Source organism: Neophocaena asiaeorientalis, unplaced genomic scaffold (assembly GCF_003031525.2).
Source record: "Neophocaena asiaeorientalis asiaeorientalis breed wild unplaced genomic scaffold, Neophocaena_asiaeorientalis_V1.1 scaffold76, whole genome shotgun sequence".
Taxonomy (NCBI): Eukaryota; Metazoa; Chordata; class Mammalia; order Artiodactyla; family Phocoenidae; genus Neophocaena; species Neophocaena asiaeorientalis.
Window position 1 is genome coordinate 1615044 of NW_020173668.1, and position 27814 is coordinate 1642857.

At 51.6% G+C, this 27814-nt stretch overlaps 2 protein-coding genes across 3 annotated transcripts in view; one reads left to right on the forward strand and one right to left on the reverse strand.

Annotated features, from left to right (window-relative positions):
* Window positions 1-13325: 13325 nt before the first annotated feature.
* On the forward strand, window positions 13326-22008 carry PKLR (pyruvate kinase L/R). 2 transcript variants are annotated; one of them, XM_024748173.1, is made up of 11 exons: window positions 13326-13425; window positions 14437-14619; window positions 16811-16902; window positions 17000-17131; window positions 17281-17467; window positions 17816-18086; window positions 18209-18359; window positions 18666-18818; window positions 18913-19079; window positions 19762-19943; window positions 20576-22008. In XM_024748173.1, exons 1-11 carry the CDS (start codon window positions 13326-13328, stop codon window positions 20680-20682), a joined length of 1725 nt encoding a protein of 574 aa, XP_024603941.1. In that variant the 3' UTR covers window positions 20683-22008. The 2 variants fall into 2 exon arrangements, with proteins under 2 accessions (XP_024603941.1, XP_024603942.1); XM_024748174.1 differs by lacking the exon at window positions 13326-13425 and having other exon boundaries at window positions 14391-14619.
* A 744-nt stretch (window positions 22009-22752) lies between these two features.
* HCN3 (hyperpolarization activated cyclic nucleotide gated potassium channel 3) overlaps window positions 22753-27814 on the reverse strand; it is a 9118-nt gene continuing 4056 nt past the window's right edge. Inside the window, exons 3-8 of the mRNA XM_024748088.1 lie at window positions 26767-26951; window positions 26134-26352; window positions 25653-25799; window positions 24991-25231; window positions 23944-24108; window positions 22753-23459 (exon numbers count right to left, since the gene is read on the reverse strand). Of these exons, the coding sequence (XP_024603856.1) occupies window positions 22753-23459; window positions 23944-24108; window positions 24991-25231; window positions 25653-25799; window positions 26134-26352; window positions 26767-26951 (1664 nt within the window). The remainder of the gene's footprint in view (window positions 23460-23943; window positions 24109-24990; window positions 25232-25652; window positions 25800-26133; window positions 26353-26766; window positions 26952-27814) is intronic.

Sequence of the window (27814 nt, forward strand, 5' to 3'; positions counted from 1 at the left end):
CATGCCATAGGAGGGACAAGGACCACGCGATCTAGTGCTGGCTGGCTGGGCGGAGACGAGCCACACTGATTGGCTGCTTCCCCTCGTATGAGCATGAGGCCCTGTAACCAACAGCCAATGGAAGGGTTGCGCTCAGGGCCGGAAGTTAGGAGGAGCTGGAGTGGGCGGAGGGTGGGGTGAGGATGGATGCAGCCGAGGTGAAAGCGAAATAGTTTGGGAATTCCCTGCACCCTAGCTTCGAGCTGTCACCTTTACTACGCACTTAAATTTTCATTATCTTCCTGTGCAGTTGAGTGGCACATTACTAAAAACCCAGCCGGACCAGCTTGGTAACTTACAGGTTGTCTAACTTAGGCAAATCAGTTAACTTATCTGAGCCTCAGTTGACTTCCTTGAGACTCCCCTCACGTGTTACATGAGGATAACACTGTGATATAAAGTATATAAAGTGCTTTAAGTGCTCTAGAAAGATAAGACTCAGCAGAAACTAGAAACTTTACGCTTACACACACACACACACACAAAACTGCTTACCCACCCATCATGGGTAAATATAAAAGCTAAAACTATGAAAGGCTTAGAAGAAAACGTAAGGGTAAGCCTTCATACCTTGGATTTGGCAATAGATTCTTAGATGTGACACCAAAAGCATAAGCAACAACAACAAATAGATAAATTGGACTTCATCAAAATTAAGATCTTTTGTATATCAAAGAACACTATCATAGGAGTGAAAAAAACCTACAGAATGGGAGAAAATATTTGCAAATCATACATCTGATAAGAGTTTAATATCCAGCATATATAAAGAACTCCACAACAAAAATACAAACAACCCAATTAGAAAACGGACAAAGGACTTGAGTAGACACTTCTCCAAAAAAAAATACACAAATGGCCAATAAGCACATGAAAAGATTCTCAATACCATTAGTCATTAGGGAAATGCAAATCAAAACCATAATGAGATACCACTTTACACTTAGTAATATGGCTATAGTAAAAACAAAAAAACCTGAAAATAACAAACACTGGTGAGGATACAGAGAAGTTGGAATCCCCATACATTGCTAGTGAGAATGTAAAATGGTGCAGTCGCTGGGGAAAGCAATTCGACGGTTCCTCAAAATGTTAAACATAGAATTATTATATGACCCAGCAATTCCCCTCCTAGATATATACCCAAGAGAAAACAGAGAGGCAAACAAACTTGTACAGCAATGTTCATTGCAGCATTATTCACAACAGCCAAAAGGTGGAAACAACCCAAGTGTCCATCAACAGATGAATGGATAAACAACATGTGGTATATACATAAAATGAAATATTATTCAGCCTTAAAAAGGAAGGAAATTCTGACACATGATACCACATGGATGAATCTTAAAGGCACTGTGTTAAGTGAAATACACCAGATACAAATGAAAAAATACTCTATGATTCCACTTACATGAGGTACCTAGAGCAGAGACAGAGAGTAGAATAGTAGTTGTCAGGAACTGGGGAAAGGGAAGGATAGGAAATTATTGTTTAACGGGTATAGTGTTTCATTCTGAGAAGATTTTAAAAGTTCTAGAAATGGGCAGTGGTGATGGTTACACAACAGTGTGAATACACTTAATGCCACTTAGCTGTACACTAAAAAAATGGTTTAAATGGTCTTTTTTTTTTTTTTTTTTTTTGCGGTACGCGGACCTCTCACTGTTGTGGTCTCTCCCGTTGCGAAGCACAGGCTCCGGACGTGCAGGCTCAGCGCCCATGCCCCACGGGCCCAGCCGCTCCGTGGCATGTGGAATCTTCCCGGACCGGGGCACGAACCCGTGTCCCCTGCATCGGCAGGCGGACTCTCAACCACTGCGCCACCAGGGAAGCCCTAAAATGGTCATTTTAAGTATATTTTACGACAATAAAAAAATTATTACACCTACCTAGGGTAGAACTAGAGAGAGGTCCAGGAAAACATCATTACATAGTAAATTACAACCCGGGTGAGGAGGGTGTGACATTGTTAATATTTGGCAAGGCTGGGTTGCTAGGATGGTCCGCCTCCACCTTTGGACAGGAGTTCATAAGGCAAAAATAGGAACCTCAAAGGAAATTAGAGATCAGGTCAATAGAACCTTGGGTGCTAGGAAACTCCTCAAGGAAAGACACAAGCCTGAAAAAAATGAAGGTCTCACTCCAGTTTCCCCATCCTATACCATGATGCCCCCCACCCCCAAATCATCCCACCCTTCCCCTCTCAGCCCCACGCAGCTGGCCAGGCACACCCATATGATTGTTGCAACTCCACCGTGAAATAAGGCCATTAAGGGAAAATTCCCCAGAGCTGTACTTTGTAGCAGGTGGAGCTGGTAAGAAGAGTGGGGGTTAGCAGATGTAAACTATTATATATAGAATGCATAAACAACAAGGTCTTAAATATAGCACAGAGAACTAAATTCAGTATCCTATGATGAACCATAATGGAAAAGAATATTTTCAAAATAATGTGGACTGGGGCTTCCCTGGTGGCACAGTGGTTGAGAATCTGCCTGCTAATGCAGGGGACACGGGTTTGAGCCCTGGTGTGGGAAGATCCCACATGCCATGGAGCAACTGGGCCCGTGAGTCACAACTACTGAGCCTGCGCGTCTGGAGCCTGTGCTCTGCAGCAAGAGAGGCCGCGATAGTGAGAGGCCCGCGCACCGCGATGAAGAGTGGCCCCCGCTTGCCGCAACTAGAGAAAGCTCTCGCACAGAAACGAAGAGCAAACACTGCCAAAAATAAATAAATAAACAAATGTGGGGTTTAAAAAAGAATGTGGACTTCCCTGGTGGCGCAGTAGTTGAGAGTCCACCTGCCGATGCAGGGGATGCGGGTTCGTGCCCTGGTCTGGGTGGATCCCACATGCCGCAGAGCGGCTAGGCCCGTGACCCATGGCCCCTGAGCCTGCACGTCCGGAGCCTGTGCTCCGCAACGGGAGAGGCCACAACAGTGAGAGGTCCGCGTACGGCAAAAAAACCAAACAAACACAAAAAAAGAATCTGCCTGCCAGTGCAGGGGACACGGGTTGGACCCCTGCTCCGGGAAGATCCCACATGCCACGGAGCAACTAAGCCCGTGCGCCACAACTACTGAGCCTGTGCTCTGCAACCAAAGAAGCCACCGCAGTGAGAAGCCCATGCACCACAACGAAGAGTAGTACCCGCTTGATGCAACTAAAGAAAGCCTGCGCACAGCAATAAAGACCCAACATAGCCAAAAATAAATAATTTTTTTTTTTTTAAGTGGAGACCCAAAACAAAACAAAATAAAACAGGGACTTACCTGGCAGTCCAGTGGTTAAGACTCCCCGCTTCCACTGCAGGGGGCGCAGGTTCAATCTCTGATTGGGGACTAAGATCCCACATGCCTCACAGCGTGGCCAAAAAAACAAAAACAAAAAAAACCTAAAAAAAAAACCCAGAAAGTAGAGACTCAGGGTGAGACAGCCCCCAGTGGGCAGCCTGGTTATTTGAGACATGCAAAGCATTCTTCCTTTTTTTTATTCTTTCTACAAACACCCTATTTATGGCATAGCTAGTAAGTCACTGGCATTTGAAATCTGCACTTTCACGTATATTTTATCTCGAACTCTCACCTGTAAGATTTCCCCTTTGGTGTGAGGACCTTGGTCGAAGCTTTCCAGCTCAAGAGTGGCAGAGCCACACCCAGAATCTGTTTCGTCTGCCTTTAAGTCTGCACACCTCTACAGAGACCCCTCCGAGGCACCTGTGGATCCTTCCCAGAGCCATGTCTTCCTTCCCTCACCACCTACCCGTCAAGGCCCTGGGTCACCTCTCTCCTGCTCAGCTCATGCCTTGTGGGGTGGCGAGGGAGGACAATTAACAAAGGATACAGATAAGAGACAGGCAGAGGAACACCAGAAAGCCCAGAGCAATCCAGAAAGGAAGGGATGCTTCCAGGAAGAAGGAGGAGGCTCACTGGGCCCTATGGAGGCTGGGGCAAAGACATTTCGAGAAGGGGCACGGCCTGCTAGGCAATGGGCCAAAGGAGGAGTGAGAGCTCCTGGAGAAAGGCCCATTTAATACCCACCTGGTTTGCTTCTGTGGTCTGATGGGAGTCAGGTATCAGCTGCCAGCTAGCTCACCCCCAGAGAGAAGAACAATTGACACAGGCCAGGAAGGGAAGCCAATTCAGGCTCCAGCCTTCCTTGTTGTTGCCCAGCTAACAGGAAACTCCCTGGGCCTGCCTAAGTGCTGCCTGGGTGCAAGTCTTGACTCCACCATGACCAGCTGGATGAACTTCAACAAGCCACGTGACCTCTCTGAGGGGGCTCCAAATTGCAAATTGAGCATACCAGCGTGACTTAGGTGACCTGTGTGTTTTTAATGGATCACAGGATAAATGTGTGCCCCCTATCTGATTAGCTCACAGAGCAGAGTTGAGAAGCAAGAGTGGAAACTAAGGAAGAGGTCTTTGTAAGTATTCAAGTCCGTTCAAATCCAAGGAATTTTTTTTTTTTTTTGTCTGCATTGGGTCTTCGTTGCTACGCGTGGGCTTTCTCTAGTTGCGGTGATCAGGGGCTACTGTTCGTTGTGGTGCGCAGGCTTCTCACTGCGGTGGCTTCTCGTTGCAGAGCACGAGCTCTAGGCGTGCAGGCTTCAGTAGTTGTGGCACGTGGGCTCAGTAGCTGTGGCTCGTGGGCTTTAGAGCGCAGGCTCAGTAGTTATGGCACACGGCGTTAGTTGCTCCACGGCATGTGGGATCTTCCCGGACCAGGGCTCGAACCCGTGTTCCCTGCATTGGCAGGCGGATTCTTAACCACTGCGCCACCAGGGAAGTCCCAGTCCAAGGAATTATTGATCCACTCTCATTGCAAACCCCAAGTTCAGGAAATGGGGGATGAGACCTGGGGTTGAAGGAGAGAAGATTGATAGAGGGGGAGGCTATGTCTCCCAGAACTAAAGCCTCTCATTTCCCCGTTCCAGTCTGGGACTTCCCAGAAGTGACCTTCCTAACAGAACTCAGGGGAAGTCAGGGACAGTATGATCTCAGTCTGGCTAGGTGGCTAGGACAAAAGCCCCTGGGGTCTCCTAGTCCCAGCCTAACCCCCACTGGGAAACACTTAGCAGGGCAAAGACCAAGGTCTCCTAAACACACTAGGACCCTGGGAAGAGAGAAGGTGTCAGAGCCACCCCTCCCCCAGTCACCAGGAAGCCTCAAGTACCAACAGAAAGAACACAGCTTTGCAGTCAACCAGCCCTGGGTTCAAACCCTGCTTTCAGTCCTTGTTGGTTGTATGATTTGGAATTAATTACCTAACCTCTGTGAATGTCATTTTTCTCCTCCTTCAAATGGAGATAATATGTATCTCACAGGTTTGTGGCAGGTCCTCTTCCTCACGTGGTTGAGAGCAAATGCTCCAGCTTTCAGGTGCATCCCAGACCATTAGGGCAGTGTCCAGTTTAGCTATTGTAGTTTGTGGTCTCTGTTTTGTTTTGTTTTTGTTTATTTATTTACTTAGTTTCACCGGGTCTTAGTTGCAGCTCGGCAGCTCCTTAGTTGTGGCACATGGGCTCCTTTAGTTGTGGCATTCAAACTCAGTTGCCACATGCATGTGGGATCCAGTCCCCTGAACAAGGATTGAACCTGGGCCCCCTGCATTGGGAGCACAGAGTCTTAACCACTGCACCACCAGGGAAGTCCCCTAGTTTGTGGTCTCTTGTTACAAAAGTCAACCTGAGTCCTCTAGGAGACTTTCCCTCAATGGGTTAGGTATCCCTCTCTGTCTTTTTGTGGCCCCAGAGCTTACCCCAACCATAACTCTGATCACTAAATACAGTCAGCACCTGAATTCTTGTCTGTCTTCTCCACTGCTTGGAACTTCTCCAGGACAGGAACACATCTTTGTCGTTGTGTCTCAGAGCATAGCACAGGGTCTGCCCCAACAATAAATTTGTATGGAATTAATTTTGATGTTTTTTATAACATACACCAAAAAGTAGAGAAATATTCTAATAAGCCTCCATGCAATTGTCACCCAGATTTCACAATTGCCAACATTTTGTCCATCTGATTTTATTCAACTACTTCCCTTTTCTTCTCCTGTACCAACCATTACACTTTTCTTTGCTGGAATATTTTAAATCAACCCCCCCAAATCAATATTATTATACACATAAACACTTCAAGATGTATCTCTAATACATAAGGAATTTTTTAACACAACAAACAAAATTAATGGTAATTCTTTAATGTTACCTAAGGCCCAATGTTCAGATTTCCTGTTCAGTCCATGTTCCATGTTCAGATTTCCTGGATTGTCTCAAAAACATCTTTTGCAATTGGTTTGTTCAAATCAGAATTCAAATCAGGTCTACACATTGCATTTGGTTGGTATGTGTCTTACGTCATTTTTCAACAAACACTTCTTCCTTCCCCCCTTTTTCACACTATTTAATTGTTGATGAAACTGGGTCATTTGTTGGAAGAATTGCCTATATTCTGGATTTGGCTGATTGCATCCTCAAGTCTTTGTTTCAACTCTTTCCTCTACTTCCCTGTAAATGAGTAGTTAGGTTGGAGGCTTCATTAGAATCAGAATTCTTCTGAGGCATGTACTCGCTCCTGTTGCATTCTCTCAGGAGACACACAGGCCTGGTGACCCCACTTTTAGTGGCACCAAACCTAATGGTTTTAGGAGCTCTTGATGTGCGTTTGAAATTTAGCTGAATGGAAGAAGGAGACAAGAAAGTCCATCTAGTGATGACAGAGAGGAGGTGAAATCTAGGTGGTTGAATAGGAATTTTGTTTAGCAGAGAAAATAGGCAAGGTGTAGGGAACTGTGTGTGCAAAGGCAAGACACTGAGACAGAGAGAGTGTAAGGATTCTGGAGTGGGCTGAGGCGTGGAGAAAGGGAGGCGATGTGGCTAGAAGTGATCTGGGTCCAGACAGTAAAGGGTTTTTACATGCCCTGATGAGTCAGTAATGTCCCTGAACAGAGCAGGCTGATCAGACTGATTTTTAGACAGACAACTCTGGCTGCACTGGTGGGGACCTACCAGCGATGGAGACCCCAGGCAGGAAAAGTCTGGGCAATAGATGAGTGGAGGCAGCCCGCCGTCCCTGGCAGTGAGGATGGAGAGAAGGGTACATTTGGAAAATGTTTGGAATTGACAGGTTTTGTTGGCTGATGTTAGACGTGGCTGGTGAGAGTCTCCCAGTTTCACTAAGATGCAGAGAGAGAGTTGAGGAAGCGGTGCAGGATGGGGTGTGGGTAAGGAATAGAAAAGAAGTTGACTTGGCTGTAGTAGAAGGTGCGGGGTGCAGGGGGGCTGACCGGTGGGATGTGGTCCCACCACAGTGGTGAGAGGGGGCCTGTTGGACATGAGGGTCTGCAGCCCAGGAGAGAGGCTGGGGCGGGCTGGGTCCTGTTGAGTCACACTGAGAGCTGGGCCCCCTCATTCATCACTCACAGTTATTGAGCACCTACTTGGCACTAGAAGTGTAGCAGTGGACAAAACAGACAAAATCCCTGTCCTCCTGAAACTGATTCTCTAGATGAGGTGGGAACACTTTTTACAAGTGAAATGTATAAAAGTCTAGCCGGGAAGGAGAGCCAAGCAGGGAAGGGATGATTGCAATGTTAAACGGAGTGATCAGAGAAGGCCTCACTGGTAAGGTGATACATGAAAAGAAATCAGAAGGAAGTAATAGGCAAGGTATTGCTTCCTTACTTAGGGGAAGGGCATTCTCTACAGATAGAGGGGGACCTGCAAATGCAGCAGCCCTCTCTGAGGCAGGAGTTGACCTTCCTCGTTTGAGAAACAGCAAGGAGGTCAGTATGACCGGATTAAAGGGACAAGAGGAGGAGGACTGAGAGGTAGCAGGGTCTTGTAACGACTTTGGCTTTTACTCCGAGTGTGATGGGGCACATTAGTGGGTGTTAAACAGTGTGTTCTGTTCTCACCCTCTACCTCCTCCTCCCCAAACCTCAGTGTATGGCTCTTCCACTCACCCCTCCTTTCCCCAGAGTGGAGACCTCTGCCCTGCCCCACATGCAACATGGGAGCTGGGCCAAATAGGACAGGCCTTCACAAAAAGCTCCAGGAGGAGGCAAAGACCTGGGCCCATACACCCATATTCATAGCAGCATTACTCACAAGAGTCAAAAGGCAGCAACAACCCAAGTGTCCATCAACAGGGGAATGGATAAACACTGTGTGGCATATATAGATGATGGAATATCATTCAGCCTTGAAAACGAAGGAAATTCTGACACATGAAACCACATGGATGAACCTTGAAGGCACTGTGCTTAGTAGAATAAGTCAGGCACAAAAGAAAAAATACTGTATGGTTCCACTTACAAGAGGTACCTAGAGCAGTCAAATTCACAGAGACAGAAAGTAGAACAGACGTTGCCAGGAACTGGGGAGAGGGAAGAATGGGGAGTTACTGCTTAATTGGTATAGTGTTTGTTTGAGTGGATGAAAAAGTTTTGGGAATAAACAGTAGTGGTTACCCATCATTGTGAATGTACTTAAGGCCACTGAATTGTACACCTAAAAGTGGCTAAAATGGTCAATTTTATCTAATGTATATTTTACCACAGTTTTTTTCAAAAGAGAAAGGAGATATGAGCCTAGACTGGCCTCTGCCTCCAGCTCTTCTCTGGCTAGTATCCTCCCATGCAAACGAGGGGTTCCATGGATGGACTTCAGGGAGCTTATTACAAAAGTTGTGAGCAAAATTGAGGCCTCTCTTCAGATGCAAGGCGTTCAAGATCTCCTTTAAGCGGGAAAAAAAGAAAAGTTCAGAATAGTATGGATGGTACCATGCTGCCACGTGAATAAAAAAGGGAACAATTATATATTGTTTGTACCTGCATTATCTATTTCTTGGAGAATACATAGAAAATTCATAAATCTGGTAACGTGCAGGCGGGAACTGAGTGGCTGGGCAGGGGAATGAAGTTGGGAAGGAAGAAACTCTTGACCTATACCTTGTACCTCTGAATTTTGTAGATTGTGCAAATATCTATTCAAATAAATGTAAGTACATTTTGGACAAATTCTATGGCACTTTTGGAAATACAAAGGCAGGGCCCCACCCCCGATATTCTAATGACTGCAGTGGGAGAGGAGTCACCATATTTTCAGGAGAACAAGAGCAATAATTCCGAGCTCTCTGTTCGGGCCGTGCTCACAACACGTCCACGTACCACGTACATTATCGCGCTGAGCGCTCCGAAAGGTTTATTATCTCGGTTTGCAGATGACGAAACCGACGCTCAGAGCGTCTCTCCGCCTCACCCTGGCTCACGGTTGGGGGCGGGGGCGCGAGCCCGGGGCCTCCTCGGCTCAGCGTCCCCGCCCTCGCCCTTGTACCAGCTGGCGGCTCTCGGGCGCCCCTCGCAGGCCTGCCGGCAGCCTTTTCCCGGATGAGGAGGGCGGGTGTTCTCTGGTTTGCAGAATAAAGCCACCTTAGGCTGGGGACAAAGCCTGGATTTTGTGTGCGTGTGTGAGAGCTCAAGTGTGCATAAGTGGATCGTGTGAGTGTGTGTCTCTGTAAGGAAAAGTGTGTGAGGTTCCTGTGTGTCTGTGTCTAACTGTGTGAGTCTGTTGTATGAGTGTGTGCTGACGGTGTGAGTGTAGACTCCGTGTGTGTTAGGGTTGGGTGGGGTGTGCATCGGTGGAATGCGGGTGTTTGTGTGCACATGTGTGCACATACGCGCGTGTGCATGTGTCCCGGCATTGGTCAGTCTCTGTCCTTGACCCTGTACAGCTCTGGTATCACCTCCGTGAAGCCACCCTGACCTCCCTCACCAGCATGGCTCAGTCTCTCCTGGTGCTCTCTGTGTTCTGTGTACAACCCCATCACCCCGCCTGACACACTTTATTAAACCTTGCTGCTAGCATTCCTGCCCCTCCCCAGTCTGGGCAGGGAGCCTGAGTCCGCATGGGACACAGCACATGGTAGGGGCCCCATCCATGCTTGTGTGTGTGTCTGATGTCACATGCTTGTGTCTGAAGGTGTCAGGGTGCATGTGTTTGTGGGGATGGGGAGGGGTCGAATCTGACAGAGCTGAGTATGCCCATTCTGTTTGGATCCTGGGGGCCTAGAGTCCTTCTCCCACATTTCTCACCCACAGACCTCCTGCTCAGGGCTGCCTGACCCTGTGACAGAGTGCAGGCCATCTCTCACGTGGTTACTTGTGGGCCCAGGGTCAGCCAGACTGTTTTTCCTCTGCGGCCTGATTTTAGGTTGAAGCCGCTGTCCCTGGGCTGGAGAGGCCAGGGGCTGCTTTGGGGCACCAGCCCCGCCTCCTATTGGCTGCTTGGGACTTGGATCTCTCGGAATTTTGTTCTTTCAACTGGTCCTGGAGTCAGTTCTAAATTGTCAGGCCAACCTTAAATGTCCCTCTCCAACCCCCAAGCACAAAGCCTGAGTCTCCAGCCCCTGAAGTCTATTATGTTCACTCTGGTAACAACTTTTGTCCATCTTTATTTGTTCTGTCTTCTATACATAGAGCCTAGGACCCCAAGCTCCTATCCCCTCAGGAAGTCCTTCCTACTATCTATTTTCTTTCTTTTCCAACCAGGGTTTGAGGCTTCTCCCCTTTTCTTCCACTGAAACAGTCCTGAGAGGGAAGGAATGGAGCTCAGTGGTTACAACTCAGACTCTAGAACCACACTGTCTGGGCCTGAATCCCAGCTCCACCACTGCCAAGATCTTTAGCTCCAGACAAGTGTATCAGACCAAAGTCTTTCTCAAATTAGATAATTTGAGGAGTGTTTCATAAGAGGATTATGTGCAAAGGTATGGGCAGGGTGTTGGTAAACCACACAAGGGATAGTGCATTACCCCAGAGCTAGTAGCAGTGGCTTAGTTACCACCCTCAGGGGCCCAGGAGCTGGAGGGAGCATGTTTCCTAGAATCCGGAGAGAGAGGGCCCCCTGGCAGGCCCTACAGCAACCTCACAGAGGGGAGGGGCAGGTAAACGCCCAGGCTTACTCTCCTCCATCTCATCTCCTATTAGTGCCACTCTCCACAGCCAAGCCCTACAGAAGCCATGGGGCAAGGCCTTCAGCCTCCTGGCCACAGAGCAGAGTGGAAAGGGTGGAGAAAGGATCTGGAGTGGCAACAGAAGATGCTCAATGCACCCTGCTAGCTTCTGTTCCCTCACCTGTAAAACAGGCTATTAGGGGACTTCCCTGGCAGTCCAGTGGTCAGGACTCTGCGCTCTCACTGCCGAGGGCCCGGGGTTCAATCCCTGGCCGGGGAACTAAGATTCCACAAGCTGCGCATCGTGGCCAAAAAAAATTTTTTAATTAAAAAAAAAAAATGAAACAGGCTATTAGTCCAACCTTCCTTCTAGATCGTCATGATGATAAAAGGCGAGGATGTGTATGAGGCCTTGAATGCTGTTCCAGCATATGCTGAGTGCCCAGTGAACATATCCAACTGTCTGCGTGTTGATTTTAATGATGAACTGACATGTCAAACTTAAACCGGTCTAAAACAGAAACTTTGAATGTTTTCCCCTGCCAACCTCTTTCTTCCCTAGTCTTAGTGAGTGGCACGACTATCTGTGCAATGCTCAAGCCAGACACCGCAGTGCCATCCTTTAGGGATGAAAGCCTCCCTCTCCCTCTCTCCACATCTCTCCATCATTCCATCCTGTCTGCTTTTCTCCAAAATACATCTCAAATCTGTCTCCCTCTCCCCATTTCTACTGCCACTATGCTAGTCCTCCTAAAGCCCTCACTGGTCTTGCTACACCTACTGTCTGGTCTCCCCCACCCAGCTAAAGTGTTCTAAAGCATCACTTGGGTGTCACTTCCCTGGGTGAGCCCGCTGCCCTCCAAGGCCCTGCTTCGGTCCCCGGTTTCACCAGGGACCACACCCCTCTACCCCAGGCTCATGGCCTCACTGCAGCTTGCCCTCTTTCTAGCACCAGGCTTTTTCCTTCCTTGGAGCCTTGGCATATATTATTTCTAACCCCTCAGAAAACTCTTTGCTCCAAATTGTCCCCACTGGTTCCTTCTCCTCCTTCAAATCTCAGCTTAAATACGATCACTTCAAAGAGGCCTTCCCCAATCACCTCATCTAAAATACATCCCCCGGGACTTCCCTGGTGGCACAGTGGTTAAGAATCCACCTGCCAACGCAGGGTACACGGGTTCGAGCCCTGGTCCAGGAAGATCCCACATGCCGTGGAGCAACTAAGCCCATGGCCCACAACTACTGAGCCTGCACTCTAGGACCCGCGAGCCACAGCTACTGAAGCCCGCATGCCTAGAGCCTGTGCTCTGCAACAAAGAGAAGCCACCGCAGTGAGAAGTCCACGTGCCGCAACGAAGAGTAGACCCCGCTCACTGCAACTAGAGAAAGCCCACACACAACGAAGACCCAATGCAGCCAAAAATAAATAAATAAAATAGAATACATCCCCCTGTCGGGACTTCGCCGGTGGTCCAGTGGTTAAGACTCTGCACTCCCAATGCAGGGGGCCGGGGTTTGATCCCTGGTCAGGGAACTAGATCCCGCATGCCGCAACAAAGGTCCCTCACCCTGCAACAAAGATCCTGCGTGCGCCAACTAAGACCCTGCGCAGGCAAATAAATAAATAGTTTTAAAACAATACATCCCCCCCCTTCTCCTCATTGGCTTCTTTGTCCCAGCAACCTGATTCATTCCTTCATAGAACTTACAAAGCATGTAGTTATATATTTATTTGTTTGACACTTGTTTATAGTCTGTCTCCCAAACTATAAATTCCATAGAAGGGTACAGGTTCTGTCTGTTTTGCTCAGCACTGTATCTTCAGGACCTGGCACAGAGTAGGTGCTCAATAAATATTGCAGATGGTCAATGAGCAAATGGTAGCCAACGTGATAATGACAGTGATGCTATCAGAGCCCTTCCAGAGAATCCCACTACATGATCAAAATGCTCCCCATCCCCTTTCTTCAGTCTCCAGTCCCTACCCTAGATCCCCTGCTTCCTAGATTCATCTCGGACTAACTTCAGTAAAGTACAAAAAAAGGGACCATATCACTGGCAAAAAAAAAAAAATCTCTCTTCAGGTTGATGACCGGACAGTGTGAATGGATTGAAAATTTATCAGGAAAAATGGATGGGAGACGGGGGATGCCAGAATACAGGGGCAGACAGCCAGCAGGTCTGGGGGAGGGACTCTGTGTGGGGACAGGGGTGGCCTATTGGGTGTGCCCCTTTTCTTTTCTCTGGTGCCCTTTGATAAGACCAGCAGTTTTGTTATCCTCTCCCCCTCTCTCTCCACAGTCCGGGCAGCCCCACCTCCACATTTTGGAAGCATGTCAGTGCAGGACAACATGCGACCCATGTGGCTTTGGTCATGGATCTCTAAGTCCCAAAGGGATTTAGCAAAGTCCATCCTGATTGGGGCTCCAGGAGGTAAGAAGGGGCCGCAGATGCCATTGAAGAGAAGGGGAAAACGAGGGTAGAAATCAGGAGTGGGGTGGGGATGTACAAATGATCCATATCTGCTGCTGGCTACGAGGTATTTGGGGAGGATCTGTGTTCATCGGAGTCTCCCCTGTGTTAATTTATGGACCCTGGTCTGGGCTTCTTCTCCCAGCTTCTCACAGCATGGGAGCCACGGGGTATTCTCGTGGTTCCTGGACTCTGGCCCCTGGTGCACAGGGCTTCCAGTGACAAGGGACACACTGGTGACACTTTAACCAGGATGCAGAACTGATTCCCAGCCCAGCTGGGCCTCATGCCTCTGACAGCCTGACAGCGTGGATCAGACCCCAGAGATAGACAGGTGTGCAGTGGCATGGAGGGTGCGGCTGGCAGTGGGGCTCCTCTTCCTCTGGGTTGGGCTAGGTCAAGCTACTGGGACCTCAGGACCTGGAGTAGCACTTAAGGGGCTGAGGAAACTCAGAGGAGGGGGTGGGAGGCCAGCCACTTGCCCGGCGTTGGAAGGAAGAATACAGGGACCTTAGGAGAGGGAACTGGGTGATTCTCGGCCTGGAAATGAGGGGCCACTGTGAAGTAGATATCAAGGGGTTGCTGAGGCTGAGGGAAGTCAGCAGCTAAAGGGCAAGAAGTTGGGGGTTGTGAGGGATCAAATAGCTGGGTGATCAAGAACTTGAGCCTGGAGTTAGTCAGACCTGGATGCGAATCCCATCTCTGTTAGTTAGAACTGTACGACCTTGGGCAATTTATTGAAACTTGCTCGGCCTCTGTTTCCTTACCTATAAAATGGGGATAATTACAGAGCATTTAACAGAACCTGCTTCCGAGCACCCTTGAAACTAAACAAGATAATGTATGCATAATGCCCAGCTCATAAGAAGACTCAACAAAAACTGGAGAACTGAGGGCAGGAATAGAGACTGTGCTGAGATGAAAGGATGGGGAGGAGAAACAGGTGCCCACGCAGCCCCCCTTCTACTGCAGGACCAGCGGGGTACCTGCGGCGGGCTAGCGTGGCCCAGCTGACCCAGGAGCTGGGCACTTCCTTCTTCCAGCAGCAGCAGCTGCCAGCTGCTATGGCAGACACCTTCCTGGAACACCTCTGCTTGCTGGACATCGACTCCGAGCCTGTGGCTGCTCGTAGTACCAGCATCATTGCCACCATTGGTAAGCGCCCTCTATCTGTTCCTGCAGCATCACAGGGCCTCTTGGGTGTTTCTCAAGGTGCTGCCTCATCTTTTGTGTCCTTTGAGACTTCTCCCTGTTTGACTGAGGTCATTCATTCAACAAATATTTGTTGAGCGCTTGATAGACAAGCTTCTGGGTCCTGGGAGTAGATCAGTGAAACGAAATAAACAGACAAAGATCCCTACCCTTGGAGAGCTGACAATCTAGCTGGGTGGGACAATAATTAATAAACATAATAAATTATTTTTAAAAATAAGGGAATTCTTTAGTATGTTAGAAACTGATAAGTACTGTGGAAAACAAAAAAAAGAAAAGAAAAATCAAGGATGGTAAGGGGCATCAGGATGCACGGGCAGGAGGGAGGTTGCAGTCCTAATAGAGAGTCAGGGTAGCCATTGCTGAGAAAATTAGACCTGAGCAAAGACTTGAGGGAGATGAGAAAATGAGCCATGCAGATGTCTGGGGGAAGAGATTTCTAGGCAAAGGGAAGAGTCAACGCCAAGGCCCTAAGTCAAGGAGGCTGGAAACCATCAAGGGGAACAGTAACAGAAATGAAGAGGTTGGGGGAAAGGGAAGGTCATGTAGGGCTTTGCAGGCCATTTTCAGAATCTGAGTTGAGTTTTCCTCCAAGTATGATGGGAAACTACTGCAGAGTTTTGAGCAGGGGAATGGCATGCCCTTACTTATGTCTTAACAGAACCACCCTGGCTGCAATATTTGAAAGTAGATTGGGGGCGGGGGCGAGGGCAGAAGCTGCTGCTACAGTATTTCTGGTTTAGAACAGGTGGTGGCAGAGGAGCTGGTGAGAAGTGATCAGATTCTGAATGTATTTTGAAGGTAGAGCCAACAGAATATGATGGATTGGATATGGGGTGGGGGTGGGGGTGAGGGTGAAAAAGGAGTCAAAGATTACTCCCAGGTTCTTGACGTGAGGGACTAGAAGACTGCATTATCAACTGAGCAGGAAAGGCTGTGGTGGAAAGGTTTAGGGGGGAGGAGATCAGTTCAGTTTGAGGCATGTTGAGTTTGAGAAGCATATTAGACATGCAAGTGTGGTACAGAGTAGGCAATCAGATACACAACTCTGGGTTCGGGAAAGGGGTCTGAACTGGAGACATAAATTTGGGAGCTGTCGGCATATTGATGGTATTTAAAGCCATGAGACTAGTTGAGACCACCAAGGAAGTGAAGGTAAAAGGAGCATCTAATGTTAATGGGGGTAAAGAGCAAGAGAGGCTGAGAAGGAGCAGCCAGTGAGGTAGGAGTAAACCAAGAGAGGGTGGTGTCCTGGAGGCCAAGAGAAGAAGGGACATCAAGGATGTGTGTCAAATGCTGCTGATGGACCAGCTAAGATGAGGACTGAGAACTGACCATTAGATTTAGCAGCAACACAGAGGTTTTTGGTGACCTTGACAAGAACAGATGTAGTGGACAGTGGGTACAAGGAGAATAGGGGGAGGGGAATTGGAGGCAGCAAGTACAGAGATAACTCTTGCAGTGAATTTTGCTGCGAAGGTGAGCAAAGGAATAGGGCTGTAGCTAGAGGGGGAACTGGGGTTAGGAGTTTTTTTTTTTTTTTTTGGATGAAAAATAACAGCAGGTTTACATGTTGATGGGAATGACCTAACAAAAAAGGAAAACTGATGACACAGAGGACTGGGGAATGGCTGAATCTGTTTTTGAGCAGGTGAGAAGGAGACCCAGGGCACAAGTGGAAGAACTGGCTTTAGGGAGGGACTGGAGAGGTTGGTCAACTGGGTCTCAGTTACACAGCCATCCTATCAGCAGAGCAGGGATGGGATAGAACTCGACTCTCCTCAGTCCAATATGAGCCTCTCAGCTCTAAAGCCTGGTACCCCAAATGCCCTCACGTGGCACCCACCCCCTTCTCCTACGCTGGGGTTACCCCCACACCGCAACACTTAACATCACTGCCAACAGTTACTTCAGGTCTGGCTGAGCCCACCTTTCTAGGGCCTCACAGTGCAAGGAGGCTTGTGTTAGCTGGAGAGGGGAAGGGAGTTTCTGACCTGCGAGCAGGGGTGGCGTCAGGGAACAAAGGTCAGGTAACAGTACTTCTGTGGCCTGGGGCAGCTCTGAGGGTGGTGATGGGTTCACCTGTCTCTCAGGTTTGGGGAGAAAGTTGTCTGAGTGGGATCTCTGGTTCCAGGGCCGGCATCTCGCTCCGTGGAGCGCCTCAAGGAGATGATCAGGGCCGGGATGAACATTGCGAGACTCAACTTCTCCCACGGCTCCCATGAGGTTCAGGGCGGGGCCGCGGGGAGGCGGGCGGGGCTAGAGGATGCCCCAGGGTCCCGGCCACCTTCCCCTGAAATCCTCCCTCTGTTCCCATCCCCAGTACCATGCTGAATCCATCGCCAACGTCCGGGAGGCGGTGGAGAGCATTGCGACTTCCCCGCTCAGCTACCGACCCGTGGCCATCGCTCTGGACACCAAGGGACCGGAGATACGCACTGGGATCCTGCAGGGGGTGAGACGCGACCTGCGACCCGCCCTGTCTTGGGGACCGGGAAGGGGCCCGTGCGGTGCGGAGGCAGTTGCCCGTAGGGCGGAGCATGGGGAGGGGCCGGCCCCCACCGAGGCAGGCAGAACTCAGTCCTCCTCTGGCTCCGCCCCTAGGGCCCTGAGTCGGAAGTGGAGCTAGTGAAGGGCTCCCAGGTGCTAGTGACTGTGGACCCTGCGTTCCGGACGCGGGGGGACGCGAACACCGTGTGGGTGGACTACGCCAATATTGTCCAGGTCGTGCCGGTGGGGGGCCGCATCTACATTGACGACGGGCTCATCTCCCTAGAGGTCACGAAAATCGGTGCGGACGCGCCTCCCGCCCTGGCCCTACGCAATGCGCGCACTCTCTTCCTTTTGGCTCCCGCATTCGCCCTTCACACCCACTACACCTTCCCCTGGCCACCCGTCCTGCGAACCCTCGGCATCCAGACTCCTGGGCTCACCCTGGGTTGCGGCTGGACTGGCGGGTTAGTAGTTTCTTCCACAGAAGTCCGCCCTGTGCCTATTCGGTGCAGAGCCCAGGCCGAGGACCAAGAGATGAATACGACATGGTTCCGCTCTCTTGGGGGTCCAATCCTCGTGTTCCCGCTGCCCTGACTAAGCCCCCGGCCTCACCCCTGACCTTAGCTGACTCTTTCCATGCCTGTAGGTCCAGAGGGGCTGGAGACCCACGTGGAGAACGGCGGTGTCCTGGGCAGCCGGAAGGGCGTGAACTTGCCAGGGGCCCAGGTGGACCTGCCCGGACTGTCCGAGCAAGATGTCCAGGACCTGCGCTTCGGGGTGGAGCATGGCGTGGACATCGTCTTTGCCTCCTTTGTGCGGAGAGCCAGCGACGTTGCTGCTGTCCGGGCTGCTCTGGGGCCGGAAGGACAGGGCATCAAGATCATTAGCAAAATCGAGAACCACGAAGGCGTGAAGAAGTGAGCCTTGGTCTTTGTTCCCATCAGGCCCTATCCATCCCCATCGCCCCTCCCCTTCTCCGGCCTGCCTCTCCCTGGCATCTCCTGGCTCTTCCCCAGCCCTGACTCCCCCAACCGCCCAGGTTTGATGAAATCCTGGAGGTGAGCGACGGCATTATGGTGGCACGGGGTGACCTGGGCATTGAGATCCCAGCCGAGAAGGTTTTCCTGGCTCAGAAGATGATGATTGGCCGTTGCAACTTGGCGGGAAAGCCCGTTGTCTGTGCTACACAGGTCTGGAATGAGCCCTGGGGGCAGGGCCCTCTGTGGGTCTGGGGACACCTGAAGGTGAATACCCACACCTTAGGTCTCTAGCACGTTTTGCTGTCCAGTGTTTGACCCTCAAACAACGAAGCTAGGAAGAGATACTGGGACCCCCATTTTCAGATGAGGAAACAGAATAGCCAGGATCACATAGTCTGTGAGTGTGACACTGGCTTTAGGGGCCCTCAGAGAGTGTGGGAGTCCGAGAAGTACTTCAGGGCAGGGTCCCCAGTCAGAGTATGACTCCTACAGCTCTGACATCCAGATGTCCCCCAGATGCTGGAAAGCATGATCACTAAGCCCCGGCCAACCCGGGCAGAGACGAGTGATGTGGCCAACGCCGTGCTGGATGGGGCAGACTGCATCATGCTGTCAGGGGAGACTGCCAAAGGCAACTTTCCTGTGGAGGCTGTAAAGATGCAGCATGCGGTAGGAGCTCAGAATGCAAGGCAAACGGGCTGGAAAACCACATCCCTTCCAGGTCCCAATAGCCTTGCCCAGCCTGACCCCCTGGTGCCCACAGATTGCCCGGGAGGCAGAGGCTGCCGTGTACCACCGGCAGCTCTTTGAGGAGCTGCGCCGGGCGGCACCACTGAGCCGGGATCCCACCGAGGTCACCGCTATTGGCGCTGTGGAGGCTGCCTTCAAGTGCTGTGCTGCTGCCATCATCGTGCTGACCACAACTGGCCGGTGAGGGGGACACTGGGAACGCCAAGACAGGGCTTTGGGCCAAGGGCAGGCTGGGATGGGCCCCAGGCTTGGGTTTTGTCTCATCATCAGAGGAGAGGCAGCTATGGGAGCTGGAGGCCTAGAGAGGCAGATCCTGAAGCACACCAGGAATTGTACCTGCGAACCCCAGGGGTTTGGAAGGGTAAGGTGGCATCACTGGATGCATTGGCTTGCAGGCCATTTAGGCTCCTAGGGCTCAGAGGCAGGTCCTCTGCATTTAGCCCACAAAGCCTTACAATGCTGGGGTGTTGCAGAAGGGCCCAGAAGGTCTGAGTTCAAGTCTTTGCCTGTGATACCTTGGGTAAGTCACCCAGGCTCTGTAAGCCTGTTTTGTTCATGGGGTTGTGAGGATTAACAAGAGACATTTGTAAGTTAAGTACTATATAAAGGTGCATTCCCAGAAGGGTTTTCTGTTTTTCAAAGCAGTTTCTCCTTATCTCATTTGATATTTTTAAAAATCATCTCATATCCTCCTTGTGTGGTAAGAAAGGCGGGTATTCTTATACCCACTTTACAGGTGAGAAAACTAAGGCCCAGAAAAATATGATGACTTACCTAGGGTTACACAGCTTATTGCTGGCACCTGGAACCAGAACCCAACACTCTTTCACTCTTCTGGGCTGACCTTGTCTGCCTCCTTCAGCTCAGCCCAGCTTCTGTCTCGGTACCGACCTCGGGCAGCAGTCATTGCTGTCACCCGCTCTGCCCAGGCTGCCCGCCAGGCCCACCTGTGCCGAGGAGTCTTCCCTGTGCTCTACCGTGAACCTCCAGAGGCCATCTGGGCAGACGATGTGGATCGCCGAGTCCAATTTGGCATTGAAAGTGGTGAGCCACCTAAACTCCTTCCCCATCCACCCCTGGACTTGTATCATGAGTCCTCCAAACCCACGCCCCACGCCCACCCAAAAGGGCCTTGCCTCTCTCCTCTGGTCCCAGATTTTCTCTGTGAGATTCACTAAGACTGAGATATTTGGGCTTCCAGGGGTGGGGGGAATGTGCTGAGGGAGGAGGGCAGAGGGAGAGAGGTCAGGGGTCAGGGTCGTCCCTAAGAAGTCGGCTCAGCTGCTGCCTGCACCAGGTGGCTAGAGCCAGGCCTGACCCAAGGAGCAAGAGGTGAAAAGAGAAAGGGGAACCCAGTCCCCTGCAGCTGCAACTAAAATCTAATTGACAATTGGCTATGCTCATACCCCACCTCTTCCTATCAGCATAGCAATACAGGTAGACAGACTTGCTACTTAGCAACATGCCACCCCACGGGCATATGTGCAGCTCTGATATACTACGGTGGTCACATTCCTGCGGTGCCACCTGTGGGACACACTGTACAGTTTGCCTCAGGCCCCTCATTACCTACCTAGTGGGCTTGAAGAGGCGAAGGATGGTAGCTCGTTCTCATTACAGGGCTGGCCTGGGTTCCTCAATGGCTGATTAGCATCTTCTCCCCTTCCTCCTCCCAGGAAAGCTCCATGGCTTCCTCCGTTTTGGGGACCTGGTGATTGTGGTGACAGGCTGGCGACCGGGCTCCGGCTATACCAACATTATGCGGGTGCTGAGCGTAACCTGAGGTGCCCCTCCTCCTCTGACCGAGCCAGCTCTGGACCCGTCCCTCCTTTCTGCTCCCTCCTACTGCCCCACCTCTAAGTCTTCTCTACTCCCAATCCTCCCTACCCTAGGCCACATCTGCCATCCAGGGTGCCCCCTCCCCCTCTCCATTTCGCACAGGCCTTGAAAGTCTGTATCCAATTAAGCCCTGGCCATCCAACAGCACCAATGGTACATTCCCTGCATCTGATACTCTTAACTGGTCCCTAAAATACTCTGAGCCTTTAATCCAGTTTAACTGATTAATTCTATTCCCCTAGTCTTCCTGTACCTGGGGGCAGAGGTGAGGGGAACAGGACAATCATGTCCACAGTCTCCACAAAATCTCTATTTAAAAATTATTTCACATCCATGCAGTTTGATGTCCTTACGTGGCCCTCACGATAATCTGGGCATCCCCCGAGAAGAGTGCCACCTCTTTCTTCATTGTCACTGTCAGTGATATCAAAGCACCACCCTTTTGGGGAAGCTAGGGTAGATGGAAGGCGGGGAGCCCCGAGAGCCAGGCAGGCTCATCCTGTCACTGTCTCTACCACCTCTAGGCTTGCAGGCCGCTCCCTGGCTGCTCTCATACCCACCTCATGCCTTGCTGGGTCAGGTGTCCTGCTACCTCCTCCTGTACCCCAGAATGCCCACTTTGTTCCCACACACAAGCCAGGAGCCAAAACAAGTGTCTCTATTTTCTTTTTAAACCCAGGTGTTTGGAAGCAATATAAAACCTCTCCCACACACCCAGAACCCCAGAACTGCCCACCCAGGAGAAAAGAAGATTTAGGGTCCTGGCCCCTCATTCTTTGATGCTGTAGAGTAGTTGTGGGGACAGAGGGGTGGGATAGGGGGTTTCTCTTGTCCCTGAGAAGGCAGAGGTACTGGCTAGCCTGCCCTTCCCCAGGCTTGGATACCTCGGGCCCTCCCCTTACTCCTGCACCAGTAGCAAACTCAGTAGAAAGGAAAAAAAACCTAAAAATAAGACCAGTCCTCCTCTCCCTCTCAGGTGGCCTTCCTGCTCCTACCTAGTTAGGGAGAGGGCTCAAGTATTGCCACTGATGGGAGTTGGGCAAGGACCACAAGAGCTGGCATGGAGGGGCTCTGCCCATTCCTGTCTCCCTACCAGGAGGGGATGGGAGAGATGAATAAATGAATGGGTAAATAAAATGAATTGATAATAAATAAAATTAGCAAATGAGTGAATAAATACAATTATTAAATGATTGAATAAATAAGAGTAAATAAATAAGGAAGGGAGCAAGGAAAGAAAAAATTCCATCTAAGGATTCACTTGCCCCCAATCTGTGGGGAATCTACGCTGGCACACTAAATAAGGGGGCGTCAACAATCCCTTAGCTTCAAGGGGGTCGTCACCGGGACAGGGGCATAGGGAGGAGGTGGCTCCCAGTTTACAAAAAGGCAGTTCTATCACAGAGACAGAGAGTGCAAGGAACTTGTCAGGAGATGTGTGTTCCCACTCAGGGGGTATAGACAGGGAGGGTCCACGCATGGCAGTAAAGCTGGATGCCCACACCAGGGACCCAAGACATTTGTTGACAGCAGCGGGGGGACAGGTAATTGGCAGTGCCCAGCTGTGCTAGCGGACAGGAAGATAACCATGCCAGGCAGAACCTGCAAGGTCATGGGCAGGAAAACAGAGACATCTAGTTACTTGGCAGTGATGGTGGTGGCAAGTACCTGTGCTTAGTAGGATGGGATCATGGACCCAGGCCTGCACCTGGCAGGACCACAGCTAGGGGAATACCCTCATCAGAGGGCTTGGAGTCACTTCTACTTGGCAGTGGAGACATACAGCGTCTGGTACAGTGCCTTGAACATGGTAGGCGCTAAGTATCTTTGATGAATGGGTGAATGGATTAGGAGGATGTCAGGTTGCAAGGCGCCTGAGCTGAGAACAGAGACCATCTTCTTGGTACTAAGCGAAGACACTCCCATAGGGCAGTGTTTCAGGTCCCCTTGGTGTCCCCAAGAGGCGTCTGCCCTCTGGCACATGCTACGGCACCCGAGAGCTTACCCAAAGGTTTCACATGTTGGAAGAGAGTTGGGGGCCCCGGGGAGTGGCTGGCTCAGGCACTGATGGCCTGGGGGGCTGGGCTGTCCCTGGAGGCTTAGCCAGGAGCCCTGAGGGGGGCAGGCGTTCACCTCCTGAGCCCTTACACCCAGGAGAGCCATCACCTGCTGCCCGCTGAGGCAGAGAGGGCTGGGAGGCTGAGAGTGGGCGTCCCCGAGGTCCTAGTCGCCGTCCACCTCCTCCTGGGGGAGGCCCCAGCAGTGACACCTGGGAGCGCCCAGCCCGGGATAGGCTGGCATGGAGGGTTCGGGCAGGTGGGGCCGGCAGGCGGGAAGTGGATGCCCAGGGTCCCCGGGCCAGCAGAGGGCCGGCTCGGACAGGGACAAGTGGGGAGGCTGGGGAGCCCGCTCCTGCTGATCTTCGAGCAGAGCGAGCAAGGAGGGTGACTGGAGAGTCGGGGGAGAGGGGGAGAGGGCCCCGCTGGTGCGTCAGGGCAATGGCCACATTGGAGGTCACGGCGGCTGCTTGCAGGGGTGCGTGCACTAGTGGCTCCCACAGCACCGGCTTTCCGCTGAGCCGAGCTCCTGTGCCTGGGGCCAGGCCCCGAACACCCCGAGCCATATCCCTGTCGTGTTGCACCAAGTGCTGCTCCATGATGCCCCCACTGCTGCCTGGACTTGGCTCAGAGCGCTTCCGCTGCAGTATGGAATTCTTCTTGCCTAGAAATTGTCCCGGGGGAAGGAGTTAAGGATAGGAAAGGAATCCCAGATGAAGGTTGGATATCAAAAGTATGAGGGTAACAAGATGGAGTCAAGGGATGGTGGTGGGGTGAAGGTAGGGGATAGGGGTCAAGAGTATGGAGATGGAGTTGGGGGATGGAGATTGGGAGATGGGGGTTGGAGGAAGAGGGTCAGGGGATGAGTATGTATCACAGATGGTGAGGGTCAGGGACTGGTACTCAGGGAAGGAGGATTCAAGGCATGGGAACTTGGGGTGATATCTCCAGGGGTAGGAGATGCTGAGTGGTAAGGACAGTGAGCCAGTGTTGAAAGCCCTATTGGGGCATTTGCTGGGACTAGGTTGGGCTGGAGTGTGATGCTGAGGTGCTGGAGCCTGGGCCCTGGGACGCTGGGGACTCCTTGCTATGGACAAGGGGTGAGGGCACAGCCTGGACCCAGAGCAGACAGGGTGGAAAGGCCTCACCAATGCGGCGCAGCCGATCCATGGCCACTGTCTCGAAGGCCCGGCGCATCATGGGGAACTCCTCGAGCACGGCGTTGAAATGGTCCACGCTGAGCGAGTAGAGGCGGCAGTAGGTGTCAGCACGCACACTGGCTGTGCGTCGGCCCCGAGTCAGCAGACAGATTTCTGGTGAAGTTGGGAGGAGGCCTTCAAAACCACTGTCCACAGAACTCCCTCTCACTGGGCCTGCAGCAGCTGACCCAGATTCCTCAGGCTCCTCCCCAGATGGGAGAAACTGACAATTACCCACCCACCCAGGGTCCCTAAATGCTCCAAGCATGGTTGCTCTCCAGACCTGCATAATTACTGTCCTTCTCAGTCTGTCCAAATTAAAGCTGATAACCAGGCAGCTCTTGCTGCCCCCCAGACTCCTAGTTATTCCACTCCACTTTAATTCCCAACCCACCTCCACTGCTTTAGCCCAAGGGGTAGGCCTGGGGCAATGCCCTCTGTGTGCCCTCCCCTCCCACCCCTTTGAAGGAACACCAAGGGCAACCCAGAAGGAGAAAAGCAGTGCCAAAGGGCAAAGGGTAACACAATGGGGAGGTTGGAAGGTGGTGGGTGATTTGGGGACTGAGAGAATATATGAGCCTCAAATCACTTTGGGTAGCAGCTGGCAGAACTGCCCCCACTGCCACAGGCTGGGTCCCTGATTCATACCACCAAGGCATTCCACAAGGGAGCCACAGAGGTCAAGCCCCTGGGAGAGCACTGCTTTGTTCCTATCTTTCCCTCATGGAAATCTCATGAGATCCTTGGATTTCACTGCTTAAGGGTTCTGAAAGGCCCACTGGCCCAGTAATTTTCAACCTGGCTATACATTGGAATCACTTAAGAAGCTTTTAAAAATACAGAACTCCAGACCCCAGACCCAGAGATTCTGACTGAATAGGCCTGGGGAGGAGCTGCAACCCTATGATCCCGTAGCATAGCCAGGTGAGGACCCTGATCCAGGGGAGCAGTTGCCCTCTGCTCCAGACCCCCCGACCTTCCCTGAGGCCTGCTGACCCCCAAAGTATGATCCATCAGTGAGGCGGGTGTCCCGGGCGCCACGTGCCAGCACACTGAGCAGCCCATGCTGGATGAAGTACATCTTCCTGCCCACGGAGCCCTCACGCACCACGAGGTCCCCCGGCTGGAAGACCTCAAAGCGTAGCTTGGTGAGCACGGCCGTGACGAAGCTGGGGTCGGCGTGGGCGAACAGTGGCATGTGGGCCACAAGGCCCCGGCAGGTGAAGTTAATGATCTCCTGGGCAGGGGAGGGGCCTGTCAGGCAGGCTGTGCCCCCTGCCCCAAGGTGCCCCCATCGAGCTCATCTGTCTCTAGAAGCCCCACCCCTGAGGTCACGATCTGCCAGAGGACGGGTATGCTTCAGTGGGCCTGGGACCATCTCTAAGCTCCTGCCTTCAGAGCTCTCCCATGAGCCTTCACGGGACCATCCCCCACAAATAGAGACCCCTGCAGCCCTCCCCAGTATATTTCACCCCTATAAGAGCTTCAAGAAAGACCCTAGCCCCTAAAAGTCCTCCAAAGGCCTGACCTCCCATGGGGCCCTCTGTAGGCCCCACTCCCTGTAGGTGCACCTGCTGACCAATAGCCCCCACCCCAGATGGCATCCCAGAAGCCCAGGTCCTTGAAGAGCCTCCCTCCAGGGCCCCGCCCAGTCCCACCTCCCGAAGTGGTTCGCTCAGCTCTCCTAGGATGCTTTCCTCGTCAAACATCTTGCCCTGGTAGCGGTGCTCATAGTACTCGTGGATGCGCTGCCGTGTGTCAGCTGGCAGCTTGTGGAAGGACATATACTGCTCCACCTGCTTGTACTGGAGAGCCAGCCGATGGCCAGCAGCAAGAAAACACAGAGACAGATGTGGAGCCAGAACAGTGTGTGGGGAGCGGTGTGTGAAGGAAGGTCACAGACGTGGGCCAAACCCAGAGGGTTGAAACATGGAGGCAGAAGGGTATATAGATAATGGTGGATACAGGGAGGACACAGAGCACAATCACAAGAAAAGCCAGACATGGAAAACATGGCACAAATGGACATGGGGCAAGGCAGGACACAGAGATCCAACAAGGGCATGCGTCAGAGTGGGCTCCAAGTTGAGCTACCCAGCCTCCAGCACCCCTCCCCTGCCTTCTCCTGCCCCTGCTGACCTTCTCCTGGTACTGACGCCGAGAAGAGTCCAGGGACTGGATGAGGGCAGTGGCGTGGCCGATGAACATGGCGTAGCATGTGGCACCCACGATCATGCTGAGCATGGTGAGCCAGACGTCGGGCATGCCCACAGGTGCCTGCTGCCCGTAGCCAATGCAGAGCATGTGGCTCATGGCCTTGAACAGGGCGTGGGAATACTGGCGGCCCCACGAGTAGTTCTGGGGGCAGAGTGTATTGCAGAGCTGGGCATAGACCCCTCAGAGCCTCATTCTCCTCCTGCCCCCTCTTCTCTTTCAGTCCTTCTGTCTGCCCCCTTCTACTTTAGACCTGCCTGCCAGGGGAGGAACTTAGGTTTGGTTCTGGGGGGCCTGAGACAGAAGGGGCCTCTTTTACAGCATGGGGGCCGCAGTTTCTGCCTAGGTTTCCTTCCCTGCCTGCTCCCTCCAACACACAGACACTTCTTCCGGGCCTCTTTCCACTTTCCTCTCACCTCCCCACCTCCTCTCTCCTGTCTTCTCTTTTGGCCATCTCTCCATCATCTCCCACCTCCTGCCCCCTTTGTTCATCCCTCCTGCTCAGGGAGAAGAGCCCTTGGAAGGCCCAGGAGGGGCTGAACTGTGGGGAGTTCTCACCACCATATGGTTGATGGAGACCCAGCAGTCGGGAGGGAAGTCCTGCAGCATGGGGACCAGGAACTGCAGACAGCCATCCCAGTGACATAGCAGCAGCATCATTCCGATGAGGTTGAAGATGCGAACCACAGCACTGGCCAGGTCATAGGTCATGTGAAAGATCTGAGGAGTCCGAGGAGGGGCTGCTGTGGACAGGAACCCCTCTCTGCCAGTACTTCTCCATTCCCGGCCTTGCAAATACTCTCTTTGAATTTCTCTCTAGCCCCGGCCCTCATGAATGTTAAAACTGTGGCTATTATTCGCTCGTATAGAGCTTTACAGCGTATATAGCTAATACAAAGGAGGTTGTATTACTACTCTCATCTTATAAAAAGGAAAATCGATGCCAATCATGTGCCCCAAGTCACACAGCAAGTGTCACAGCAGAGACTCAAAAAGGTCTGCTGCACAAGTTGCCCAAGTGTAGCCTGGGAAAGAGAAGAGAGGGCATTTCACAGTGTAATGTCCCCGGGGCATATATAACGATTAATGCCAGAAGGCCTCTTCCCCTTCAATAATAAAAATAATAATAGGTAATTTACTGAGAACTTACTATGTGCCAGGCACTGTTCTAGGTGCTTTACAGGTATTAACTCCTTTAATCCTTACAACCTTATCATGTGTAAGTATATTTAACATTTTCATTTTATAGAAGGGGAAACCAAGTCTCATACAGTAAACAGTAAAACTGGGATCTGACCACAAGCAATGAGATTGCAGAGCCCACACTCTGAACCACTAAACTCTGCTGCTGTCCTGAAGCTGAAACTCAAGCCTCTCCCACACTCTGCAATTCGTAACTCCTCTCCTACACCTTCCTCCCAGAGTCCAACTAACCCTCAAGTCTTTGTCCAGCAGTTGTGCTCCACCCTCCTGCACCACCACCTTCTCACCTTGAGGACCCATCCCCTGAACACTCATTCTGTCCCTGCTTCTCCTCTATCAACTTTGGAGACAGCCCTCCCTTGGAAGCCCCACCCATCTGCCCCACCCCATAAAGTCGCCAGGA

Bases quoted from the DNA above. Each gene is read 5' to 3' on its own strand.
- PKLR (XM_024748173.1), top strand. From the start codon at position 13,326: ATGTCAGTGCAGGACAACATGCGACCCATGTGGCTTTGGTCATGGATC. The intron at 13,426-14,436 runs GTAAGAAGGGGC...CTTCTACTGCAG, and splicing joins CCTGATTGGGGCTCCAGGAG to GACCAGCGGGGTACCTGCGG. The intron at 18,819-18,912 runs GTAGGAGCTCAG...TGGTGCCCACAG, and splicing joins CTGTAAAGATGCAGCATGCG to ATTGCCCGGGAGGCAGAGGC.